Source organism: Rhagoletis pomonella, unplaced genomic scaffold (assembly GCF_013731165.1).
Source record: "Rhagoletis pomonella isolate Grant_MI unplaced genomic scaffold, Rhpom_1.0 Rhpom_scaffold_00010, whole genome shotgun sequence".
Classification (NCBI taxonomy): Eukaryota; Metazoa; Arthropoda; class Insecta; order Diptera; family Tephritidae; genus Rhagoletis; species Rhagoletis pomonella.
In genome coordinates, this window is record NW_023458564.1 from 19,832,447 (window position 1) to 19,846,095 (window position 13,649).

Here is a 13,649-nt window from a genome sequence, read left to right on the forward strand (position 1 = left end):
TTTTTTTCTGGTCATTTAGAATAGCCTTTAGTTGCGTTGTTATTATTCATAAGCAACATGTGGTTTTAAAACAGGTCTTATCGCAGTCCCTAGAAAACTCGTAAAACTTGTCGCAAAGTTGCGATATCGATCCGAAATTTGTCGTTAACTGGTTACAGAATAGCACCACTGAGTGGAAGATCGACCTATCTCGGCAACCAGCTCGAAAACGCCCTATCTCAGAAAATTGTTTAACAACGCCCTACCTCAGAATTATATAGCCCTATTTCAGAATTTTATTAAAAAAACACCCTATTTCAGAATTTGGTTGAAGAATGCCCAACCTCAGAATTTAGTTCAAAAATTTTCTATCTCAAGCGAAAACATATTGAAAATTTGCTGAGATAGGGCGTTCTTCAACCAAATTCTGAGATAGGGCGTTCTTCAACCAAACTCTGAGATAGGGCATTCTTCAACCAAATTCTGAGATAGGGTGCTTTTCAATCAAATTCTGAAATAGGGCGTTCTTCAATCAAATTCTGAAGTAGGCCGTTCTTGAAAAGTACCGGCTAGCGAGATAGGTCGATCTTCCACTTAGGTGTCGAAATTAAACGTTGCTTAAATTTATGAAAAAACTCTTCTCACATATCTTAATATATCACTCGCTGTTCTTTTCAATTAAATACTTTATGCTTGAATCAGAAATACATTTTGCAATGTATGAAAGTAAATTTTTAAGAAATTTACAAATGGCCAAGTAAACTAAAACTTGAGAAGCTTAAACTGGAAATTTGTTATATAAATACACTAGCGTTATTTACAAATGCCTAATATAAATATTCATCGTGTTCACAGGTGAAGGTTCTAAGCCGTTGTTTCAACGAGATGATATAGTTGTAAACCCGAAGAACGTTAGTGATTCCGCGGAGGATCATACACAAAAACAACTGGTTAGTGGAAGTAACATTTCTGAAGATCTTTCTAAACATTGTCGAAAAGAACATCGCAACTCCAGAGTAGGTTATAATTTTAACAAAGATATATATGTACATGTACATAAATAACTATCAAGGATTGTGAATTAAATTGCGGAAAGTTTGAGCTCAAGAAATCTTTTAACCTATTTTTTATTTTTATTTATTTTTTGTGATTCCTTGGACTTGTATTTATAATACTTAACACTAAATTATATAAATAATTATTTTTTACACAAAGGGTTCCAGAAGTCCGGAGCGAATTCAGAAATATAAGAACCGAAACAATGAGTGTGCAACTAGTGGCAATACAAGTGCTTCGCGACACACTAAAGTAGATAAACCTGCTTTTGATAGTCTCGGCCCAACAAGAAAACGTACGGCTCGCCGCGACTCACCACCAACATATAGTCATCGACGAAGGACACCTGAAAAACTTCCATACTTCATAGATGAGGTAAGGGAACGAGATCGACTACGACGAAAATATGGAACTAAGCCCGAAAAACCATTGTCATCGCTTCCCTCGTCAAGGTCGCGCCGTAGTCGTAGTCGTCCGACATCACGTTCTCGTTCTCGTTCTCTAGACTCTGCGCAATTTAAAAACCGTTCAAAAAGCCTCCGCACACAGCATCGTTCAATTTCAAGAGATCGTTATTTGGGCGAATCTAGTCGAAGAGATCGGACACACTCGGATAAGACAAAAGACAAGACACACTCACGCTATCGACATAGATCGGAAGACCGAGGCAAAAGTGACCGCCGGCGTAGAAGTTCGCGGTCACCTTCAAAATCGCGTAGTCGTTCCCGTGATCCTTCAACACGATCGCGTAGGCAGAGCAGTCATAATGAACGGCGTAGGCATAGATATAACGACCAGGATGGGCCGTCGATTACGATGAATCAAAGAAGCTTACTACATCCGCAAATCATACCCATTCCAATACCAGTGCCAGCGGATTTTATGAATTATTCATATGTAAGTAATTAATGTTAACTGACATTCTTTTTGCGAAAAATAGTTTTAATTCCTTAGAGGATAGAATTATGGATAATATGTATGATTCGAGACTCTGTTGGTGTTGTTGTTCTTACAACGTGCGAATCTGTCTTTCTACAGTGAGTATTTTTGGTTTTGAGCTAGCAATAAACATGAATATAACCCTCGGTGACACGTGGTGTGAAAAAGGGGAGATGCCAGATATGAATGCGCTAATATGAATATGCGTAAATATCCATACAATTTGCTTTTTTACTTGGGTATGAAGTGTACGTATTGACACTCTTATTATAAAACCCGAATTTTCGTAATTCGCAATTCGTAGCTACGTTACGAAAAACGAAAAATCGATATGCTGCAACCCTTGCGGAAACCTGTGCAGCATTGCCAGCTGTCAGTTGTGGAAAGGAATTAAAAAAAAAAACATTCATCAAGTGCTTATTTATAGTAATTTTTTTTAATTTTACATATTTTGAAGGCAACGATGGATTCTATTGCATTTGCAATTATAGCAGCGAAGTAAGGGCGCGCTGGAAATGAATTCACAAAGATATGCGGAGCTGTGGGGCATAGTAACCATGGACGCATCCATGCAGTTTCTGGTTGAATTGTTGAGCCACAAGCCATAACTCCTATGCCTGTAGAACTAGTTCTCAATCCAGTTAATGCAATAACAGATTCTTCCAAGCCATTGAAAACATGCACTTTGTTAGATCCATCACCTGTTGCGCTTGCTTCTGCCTTCGGCTGCGCTTAGGGATTATAACCCTTACTAACTAGAATTTTCCGTTCTGTGTTACCGGATAAGGTAATTCACTGGGTTGTGGAAGTAAAAGAGACTGATGGTTTGTATTTTGACGTTTTGGAATTCAGCCACTTTCTTTTTTGTGAGTTCATATACGTATATGCGAAAGGCAAATTTATCTGTTTAAAAGAACACCACTAATATTTCCTTCAAACACATCGATTTACATTTTCTTGCTTAATTTTTATCTCGCTTTCGACGCAAAATTGTTTTCGTACACAATTAGGCAAAAATGCTTCAAATTTCTTACTCGTTCGTTTTTAGGCATGCAATTGCTACGAATTTCGAAAGGTCGATAATACGATTCGGGTTGCAGCATACCATTTCTACGATTCATAGCGAAATCCGAATATGAAAGTGGTGCAGATTAGGGAGTCTTCTAAGAAGTTACAAATGAATTACACAAATAAAATATTATAAAGCATGATCCACGTAGACTTTTTTTAATTTTAAATAAAACACTTAGAACTGGACAGAACCAGAAAGATACTTTTCTGACATCTACTTTTTTAAAATAGGGCAACCCAAAATATGTTCGGGCATGTTTTTTGGCAGGCATGTTAGCAACACGCTGATGAAATGCTTAAACGTTTTTCCAAAAAATATATTGAGTTAGATTTCTTAGGGCATATTTTAGCATATTTTGCAATAAATGCATATTTCAGCATATTTTGCAGTAAATGAATATTTTCGGATACTTAGCATTGCGTTGTTACGGTTAGATCTAATAATGAAAATTTCTGAAATAATGGGGCGTATTCTTGTTTTCGTACGAGTCGAAAATCATGAAATTTTCCTATCATTTTCTATATAAAAATTTCAAATTTACGATTCGAACGAAAACAAGAATATTCCTCATAGCAATATAGTAACATTGTGTCGAAAATGAAATAAATATCAAAAGTGCACGTTCACATCGTTATATAAAGATTTTTTTTTTATGTGTGAGAAAGATAATCCTATTTATATGTTTCGCTCTTGACAGATGAGTTGTCCCACCACTGACCCGCCATGGCGCGCCATTTTAATTTCGTTTGGCAAGCAATTAACAAAGGTTTCATCAAACGCATGTAATTATGTTTTGTTATGGAAGTCTTTATTATTACTAGTACCAGTTACGCAGCGAGATACAAAACGTGGTTCGGTTACAGGCTATGTGTTACTACTACAAGTACTAGGGCAAAGTTACGCAGCGGGAGTCAATTGTCACCTCCTAGGACAACTCCATGTTCAAGGCGACAGTAGAAATCATGGGTGGTAGAATTGCGATGTACCGGTATTCTATTCCCGACTAGTGCTTTCCGCTGCAGGGTATATATCGTCGTTTAAAGTACAAAACCGCGTATCGTGGTTCTGCAAAACCGCGTAGCTGATATTTTTTGCCAAAAATTTAATTTGCTCACACAAGCTCTTTTGAAATATGAGTGTTTTTACTCTCTAGAAAATAATTTTTGCAACCTCGCATACGCGGTCTTGTACTTTAGCATATAGTATTTAGAATTTATTGGCATATTTTAAGCGCTTAAAATAAGTTTTTAGGAGCATATTTTGGGTTGCCCTACCGATGACCTTTTTGGTGCAACATTTCTTTTATTTATCCTGTCGGCAACATTTGGTTTCAGCCATGATTCAATAATACAAGGTTCGATAACCTCACAGTTTAAAATGCCAGATTTCCTGCATTTCATGATTACATTAGAATTTACAAAAGAAACTTCACTACTAATTGCCTATTTTGCGTACTTTTCTACTACCATTTACGCACCAAGGAAATTCATTCTTCCCCTTTCTCCGTCCTTCGTAAATGCAACCTTTTGTAAGGGAGTGTCAAACCGCGGCTGTCAATAATTATCTAACCTTGTATTGAATCATGGGTTTCAGCAAGTTATCGTATGATATATTTTTTAATCGTCGATAAGCGAGCTACACCTCTCGGAAAAAGATAGCGCATCAACATTTTTACCAGTTTTGACTACTTTTCTTTTGCCTTTTTTAAGGTTCATTATTTTTATATACAAGTTTAGGTCTTTATCTAACAAATACCATATAAATCAAAATTGCAGACTTTGTAAAAAAATCCACAAACTTTTCATTCCAATTCGAAGCATTTTAATTTTAATTTTAAGAATAATTTTTGGTATGCAGTTTTTTAGCTTATTAAATTCTAGTGTAATAAAGTGTAAGTATTAAGTTGCTAAAAAATCGCGTTGATTTTTAATCTTTTTTTTTTGCTGACGGTGTTATGCACTCTTTTCCATGTAAAAAATTCTTTGCAATCAATACATTGGATGTCAATCGGCACTTATTTCTAAATGCTTTAAGATGTATATATATATATATTAACAAATTATAACAAGAGTTGGCGGGCGAGTCAAAGAACTATTTTTCTTCAATTGCTCCTCGTTCCCAAAATTTTGCCCATATACATTAGAGTGGTCCAAAATAATAAAGGCGGATTTTTAATGCCGCCACCCCTTAGGATTGTTCTGAACCGAAAATAAATATACCCTTATTTTTTTATTTTGAAATCAAAAAATATTTAGGGAGTGCTCACAGCGCTCAAAGTGTTCCATGTATTTTATATGGGGAAAAAACAAATTTTCGTAAAAATGGCATAAAACTCTTGAAAATCAATATTTTTCAATCGTAAAAGTGTGGTTCTCTTCAGGAGACTTCAAATATTGATATTCAATTGTTTATATAACCATTTTTTATGATTAAATATTTTTTATTGGTCCCCCCATTGCATTTTCAAGGACCCATAAAATATAGTCACCATGAAAAAATTGTTAAAGGAACAATTGGGTATTATTACCGGGAATCTCCTGAAGATAAGCAAAGTTTTTCGATCGAAAAATGTTGATTTTCAAGAATTCTACACTATTTCTACGAAAAGTTGTTTTTTCCCCATATAAAATACATTGAAAACTTTGAGCGCTTTGAGCACACCCTTATTTTTTTTATTTCAAAATAAAAAAATAGGGGTATAATTTTTTTTGGTATAGAACAATCCTAGGGGCTGGCGGTATTAAAAATGCGACCTTATTTTTACATACATTTTTCGACCACTTTAATATACATACATACATATGTATGTATTATTTTACTAGTGTAAATGTATTTTTTAATGCTTAATATATGCAAATAAAATAACACTAATGAACACAACAACCATTGAGTAAATTTTTGTTTGTGCCAAACTCGAACTTTTTTCCAATAATAAACGATTAGCTATTTCAAGTTTACAACAAAATGACAAAAATAATTGAAAACTTGTTTCAACCAAACCACTCTTTTTTTTGTTCAACAATGATTTGATTCAACTAACAATATTGTTCAATCAAGATAGTGGTTTTGTAACTATTAATAAATATACATTTGTCCCAACAAGAAGTCTCAAGTAAATTCCAGACTTTCACCAACTAGATATTCATTTCGCCATTTCCAACTATGCTACTTGGTCACTATAACCAAAACCTGGTAATTATAACTAAATCTTTTTCTAGGTGTACAACAATGTTTTGCTGAAGCAAAATTTTGATTAGTTATTTGCTGTACTCCGCATTTGACGGTATTTGCAAGCTTTGAAGAAGTGAACTATATCGAATTTAGCAAATGTTTCGATTTCGGTTTCAAAACCATCTATGCAGCCCTTTAGTTCTCGTAGACCCCTCTCAAAACTTTACTGGTTTCGGTGGACCCCCTGATGCTCATTTCTAACATATTCCCAAAGCTTATCAAAAAATGTGAAGATTAAATATCACGATGTAATTTTGCATCGCAGGTGAGTTCCAAAATTAATTCGGAGTGGCAAAAATAAAAATGTAATATTTTGTTGTGTTCTATTTATTAAAATAACTAGCCGCCCACGGATGCGCGAGGCTTCACCACGCGCTAAATGTATGCATATGTAGATATGTACATTTACGTATTAAGAGAAAGAAATCATATGTCATCATGTACTTCGTTTATTATATACATGAAAAATCTTGTCTAAATCCGTTCAGTAGCGCGGTTAAAATATCTCGCCTTTCCTTTATACTATGTATAGAAGACAGTAATTTTAAATAGGTGGCAACCCTACTCAAAAAACTTTAAGTTTTTGTACATGCGAAGGCCACGTACTTTCATTTGGAATCTAATTTTTTTTTAACCCAACGAACGGTGAAGATTTATAGTTTTTAAATAGGTGACAATCCCACTCAGCAAAAAAATTATACATTATTACACATCCAGAGGCTAATAGCCCAGTTATGCATACTTGCACTGCTATACCATTTTTACGTAAAAATCAAAACCAAACAGAATTCTACATGTTAAGTGCTATGCGTTGGGTAACCGCTTACACGCAAAGCCCATTTAACAGATTCCTATATGACAACCCTCAAGCAAAGCTCAGTATGCATAACTGGGCTATAAGTCTTTTCACTTGACAGTGACGGTGCAGAACTGATGCCTACGCTCATTAGAATTGAATATAGTAATTTTCTTAACAGGTAGCAACCCTATTAAAATTCTAAATTAAAAAGGTCACTCTCCTATCGATACGGAATACATTAGAGAGAATCTCGTCAAAATCCGTTCAGCAGTTTGTAAGTTTACCGCCTACAAAGAATCTCGACTTTCCCTTTTACGACGTATAGATGTACATTAGGGTGGTCCAAAAATGCATGTGAAAAAGTAAAGTTGGAATTTTTATGCTCTCACCCCCTAGGATTGTTCTATACCAAAAAAATATATCCCTATTTTTTTATTTTGAAATCAAAAAATATTTAGAGGTCACTCAAAGCGCACAAAGTTTTTCATGTATTTTATATGGGGAAAAAAAGCTTTCCGTAGAAATGGTATAAAATTCTTAAAAATGAATAGTTTTCTATCGGAAAACTCTGTTTATCTGCAGGAGACTCCCAATAATAATACCCAATTGTTTATTTAACCAGTTTTTCATCGCATCTATAATTTATAGGTCCGTCAAAAACCCACAAAACCCCGAAAAATGCAATGGGGGCCAATAAAATATCGTTAGTGGTTAAATAAAAAATTGGGTATATTGTTGCAGTTTTTTTTACAGATATCCCATTGAAAGTTATGCTAAAAAGCTGCAACTAACTTTACAGTGCACTTTATTTTGACTATAACTACGGGTCAATCACTTTAATCATATTTTTAGCTAATTTAAAAAAGTTAAATTAAATCAGGTTAGGGAACTTCCTATTCTTCTTAAACGGAATCGCTATATCTACAAATTACGGGCCCCTGCCTAAGTCCGCGGGTACGGGCCGGAATATTTGCTGTCAGCACGAACTCGTGCGGGCCTGGGCGTTCAGTAAAATTTCATAAAAGCACGAATAAGCGCGTTGCTAATACTAAAAATTTAGATGAGCTTGTGTTTTTATAAAAACAAAGAAATAGTAGCCGCGCCCGGTCGCGCCTCGCTCATGACCCCCGCGTTTCGCTGCACTGCACTCGCGCCGCGCCAACATCCGACTCTCTTTAGTTTGCAAGTGACCCTTAAGGCTTCCCCACGTATGATGGCACAAAGTGACGGTAAGTTCACGTGCGTCAAGAGCACTATATACCACTCAAAAATATTAAAGTTAAATAAATAGGCTATGAAGCAACCATTTTGGCTCTTTACTATCGAAACCAGATAAATTTTCGTGGAAACTATCACTAAAAATATAGTTTTGCAAAACCTCTGTAAGACATATAAAATAAAATTATTAATATTGCTTTCGTGTTTGTCACACACGCCGTACTGACTAAAATTGTTGGAAATACATTAAGTAATTCCAACGGTTTTTACCCTCCATTCCCGCCCAACCGAACCGAGGGGCGCAGTCCGCATGACGTACCTAATCTTTTTTTTTTTGTTTGGTGCCGAGTCGTGGAAACAGTAGGAAATAACACGAATTTGTTTTATTTCGTTTCTCGTTGAGCCATAAGACCATTTTTTAATCTTAACAAATGAGTAATAAAGCAAAATAGTGCACTTATGTAGGTAGTCACCCAGTTACATTTGACAAAAAGTAGTACATTAACAAGTTAAATGGACGGATTTGTAAGTATCCGCGCAGTCCGCGCGGCACTGGTGGCTTTATCTTATTCTTCTTCTTTTTTGGCGCTGTAACCGCCTAAGCGATTTTGGCCGAGTTCAGCAAAGCACGCCAGTCGTTTCTCCTCTGTGCCAACTGACGCCAATTGGAAACGCCAAGTGAAGACAAGTCCTTCTCCACCTGATCTTTCCATCGCAGTGGGGGCCTACCTCTTCCTTTGCTACCACCAGCGGGTTCCGAGTTGAATACTTTCAGAGCTGGAGCGTCGGTGTCCATTCGAACGACATGACCAAGCCAGCGGAGCCGCTGTATTTTAATTTGCTGCACTATGTCCATGTCGTTGTAAAGCTCATACAGCTTATCGTTCCATCGTCTGCGGTACTCGCCGTCGCCAACGCGTAAAGGCCAGTAAATCTTCCGCAAAATCTTTCTTTCAAACACTCCAAGAGCCGCCTCATCGGATGTTGCATTGTCCATGCTTCTGCGCCATATACCAGCACGGGCATGATCAGTGACTTATAGAGCGTGGTTATCGTACGTCGAGAGAGGACTTTACTCCTGAATTGCCTACTCAGTCCAAAGTTGCACTTGTTGGCAAAAGCGATTCTACGTTGGATTTCAATGCTGACATTATTATCGGTGTTAATGCTGGTTCCCAAGTAAACGAAATTCTCTACTTTCTCGAAATTGTAACTGTCAACAGTGACGTGGGTGCCAAGGCGCGAATGTGCTTACTGTTTGTTTGATAACAGGAGATACTTCGTCTTGTCCTCGTTTACCACCAGACCCATTCGCTTTGCTTCCCTATCCAACTTGGAAAAGGCAGAACAGACTTCGCGGATTTTGTTACCGATGATGTCGATGTCATCGGCATAAGCCAGCAATTGCACGCTCTTGTAGTAAATTGTTCCTGAGCGGTTCAGTTCTGCAGCTCTTATTATCTTCTCCAACATCAGATTAAAGAAGTCACATGAAAGGAAGTCGCCCTGTCTGAAACCCCGTTTTGTGGCGAACGGCTCGGAGAGGTCTTTTCCAATTCTGACGGAGCTGGTGGTATTGCTCAACGTCATTTTACACAGCCGTATGAGCTTTGAGGGGATGCCAAATTCAGACATAGCGGCGTACAGGCAACTCCTTTTAGTGCTGTCAAAAGCGGCTTTAAAGTCGACAAATAGGTGGTGAGTGTCGATCCTTTTCTCGCGGGTCTTTTCCAAGATTTGGCGTATTGTGAATACCTGGTCTATGGTGGATTTGCCAGGTCTAAAGCCACACTGATAAGGCCCAATCAGTTCATTGACGGTGGACTTCAGTCTTTCACACAATACGCTCGATAATACCTTGTAACCTATGCTTAGAAGGCTGATCCCGCGGTAATTGGCGCGAATGGCGGGGTCTCGTTTCTTGTGGATTAGGCAGAGCACACTTAATTTCCAGTCGTCGGGCATGCGTTCATCTGACCATATTCTGCACAAGAGTTGATGCATGCACCTTATCAACTCCTCGCCGCCGTACATGAATAGCTCAGCTGGCAGGCTGTCAGCTCCAGCGGCTTTGTTGTTTTTCAGTCGCGTTATTGCTATACGTACCTCGTCATAGCCAGGCGGTGGAATGTCGACTCCGTCATCATTGACTGCGGACTCGGGTTCTTCTTCTCCACAACTTTTCGTGCTGCTACCATTTAATAGGGCGGAAAAGTGTTCCCTCCATAATTTAAGTACGCTCTGGACATCAGTTACAAGGTCGCCATTATTGTTCTTACAGGAGTGCGCCCCGGTCTTTAAACCTTCCGTAAGTCGCCTAACTCTCTGGTAAAATTTTCGGGCATTTCTCCTGTCAGCCAGCATTTCATGCTCTTCGCACTCACGTATTTCGGCCTCTCTATTCTTATTGCGACAAATACGTCTCGCTTCCCTCTTCAGATTCCTATAGCGGTCCCACATAGCGCGCGTTGCGCCCGATCGCAGCGTGGCCCTGTAGGCGGCATCTTTTTTCTCTGTAGCTTCCTGACACTCCTCATTGTACCAGTTGTTCTTTCGGGCTCGCTGAAATCCGACTACTTCTTCGGCGGCGGTACTTAATGAGCGGGAAATGTGGTTCCACTGCTCGCATATGTCGGTTTGTTGAAGAGTGCTCTCTGAGAGCAGGTGTGAGAGTCGAGTAGCGAAAGCGCTGGCTGTCTGTTGTGATTGCAGCTTTTCGACGTTAAGCTTTCCTTGCATATTTGGGCGCACCTTTTTTGCTGCACAGAGGCGGGTGCGTATCTTGGCTGAAACAAGAGAGTGGTCCGAGTCGATGTTTGGGCCTCGGAGTGTGCGTACGTCTAAAACACTGGAAGCGTGCCTTCCGTCTATCACAACATGATCGATTTGGTTTCTCATTTTTCGATCCGGAGACAGCCACGTAACTTGATTGATCTTTTTATTCTTGAACCTAGTACTGCATACTACCATGTTTTGGGCCCCGGCGAAGTCGATCAGCCTCAATCCGTTGTCGGACGTTTCGTCGTGGAGGCTGAATTTTCCGATAGTGGTTCCAAAGATCCCTTCCTTACCCACCCTGGCATTGAAGTCGCCAAGCACGTCCAAGCGCTCATAGAAGAGATCCTTGGATGCCACATCCTTCTCTTCCGTCGGGGCATGGGCGCAGATGAGCGAGATGTTGAAGAATCTCGCTTTGATGCGGATTGTGGCTAGACGCTCGTCCACTGGGGTGAACGACAGTACTCGGCAACCGAGTCTCTCTCCCACCACAAATCCAACTCCGAATTTGCGCTTCTTTATATGGCAGCTGTAGTAGACGTCGCAAGGCCCCAGACATTGTTTGCCTTGCCCCGTCCAACGCATTTCTTGGATGGCGGTGATGTCAGCTTTTGTCCTTACGATGACATCAACCAGCCGGGCAGAGGCACCATCCCCATTAAGGGTCCGGACATTCCAGGTGCATGCCCTCAAATCGTAGTCCTTTAAACGTTTGCCGTTCGTCATCATAAGGGCGGGTCTCATCCGAGGCTTTGCCTTGCCTCTTCACTGGAAGTGGTTTTTACGTGGCGGGTCCATTGCTGGGACGGGGGTGGTTTCGCAACTAAATACACATTTATATAGCGAGCCGCTTGCTCCAAGCAGACACCCGCTTGCAGCCGCCCCTACTGGTGAACAGACGCTGCAGACTTCAGTGAGCCCTTAAACCGAATAAGTCGGAGTGGCTCCACCGAAGCTCCCTCTCTTTCTGCCGTGACCCAAGGCTCCGCTCGGATTGGTTACCGCATCTCGCACATACTTAAGCGGGTTTCACTGTATGTAGGTACTCGTATGCATGCGCGTTGAAGATGTATTTTTTATCGCTTTGTATAGCCGTCATACGTCGCTTTCTTACGTTTTTCCCTATAATATATCTTCCTTCTCACTCATGTAACATTTTCAGTTTTAAAAATTTCACTCTCATTTTTGCGATACCGCTGCCTAAGAAGTTTCACTTCAATAACCCTCATCAGTCCAACTCCGGCTACGCTTCAAATAAGTCCATATTTCAAACCGTATTTATTAATAAATTTGTTTGAAAAATATAGTTGTGGATTTGTTAAATCTGGCTTGAAATAAAATAATTAATAATAATCCCTCTTTTTTTTACATTTATATTTGTTATAATTTACTAATTTCTAAATATGCTTTAGGTTTTTCTAAATATGGTCACCCAAATTATAAAGGCGACCAAATGGTATCCGCTGTTTTCGCTACTGCTCTATTTCTCCTTAAGTAGGCGAAATAGCTGGGCGAACGGTGGACGACAGCGTTACCCAATTCGGCGGCCGGTATTGTAATTCAAGCGTTGTGGTATCCCCTAATAGTAATTTTTGGTTTTTCCATGTTAGCAATTTGAAATTTTTAAACCGAAAAGGTATTTTTTGAGGAAATTTAACGATAAGTTTGTTTGATCGATCACAGAGTGGTTTTGTCTAGAAACTTTTTACAAGAATCAGTTCAGCTCAATAAAAAAGTTTTCATACATACGTACTCTGTTGCTGTGAAAAGATGGTTTTATCGTTCACAGGGTGGTTTTGTCTAAAATTTTTTATCGAAAATGAGTTCAGCTTAACAAAAAAATTCCCATGCAACACCACTCCTTAACTATCAAAATGTACAAAGCACTGTCTGGGTTCTGATGCCATTGGATGGAGAATATAACATTTGATATTACATATTTTTTTTTTGGTAGAGCGCAATAATAACCACTACACCACAGCCTCCGCCTAACACTTTTATTTATTAAAAAAATCGCTCTCACGAAAGCAAGAGTCTCGGATCAACTTATAGTTTAAATGCTCCATTATGCTGTGTTCGTAACAGCTACTGGACAAACGGTCGCTGATATTTGATAGATATGCACATATTTATGTACATAGTATGTATATCGGCTCCGTCCTGGTTTTCAAAATTTTTCGTAAATCAATTAATTGAATTCGGTATTTTCGAAATTGAGACTGCTACAGACTCTTAAATTGTAAACAGAATCAAATCGTTCAGCAAACTTCGTCAAAAATGTCAAAATTAAAACACACTGCCAAGGCGAATTTATATAAGGGGATAGCAGGAGTACAATAAAAAAACTTACATGTATTTTGTTTTTGCTTTGGCGACATAAACTGTCAAAATCTGTAACAGTGTGTGTGGAAATTCAAACTAAATTTTTCAATTTAACATAAGAAGCCGTGAGGCAAAACACATATAAAAAATCAGCTGATCTAGTAACACCACCTTATATAAATTCGCCTTGCACACTGCGGTATATGAGATTGCACACAACCGAAGCGATGACGGAAGTTAGTCTGACGAAATTGC

The 13,649-nt window shown here is 38.7% G+C and overlaps 1 protein-coding gene across 1 annotated transcript in view; it reads left to right on the plus strand.

The window, feature by feature from the left end:
• Positions 1-13,649, plus strand: part of LOC118746143 (serine/arginine-rich splicing factor 4) — a 49,216-nt gene that overhangs the window by 17,265 nt on the left and 18,302 nt on the right. Inside the window, 2 exon segments of the mRNA XM_036479928.1 lie at positions 835-995; positions 1,195-1,932. Coding sequence (XP_036335821.1) covers positions 835-995; positions 1,195-1,932 — 899 coding nt within the window.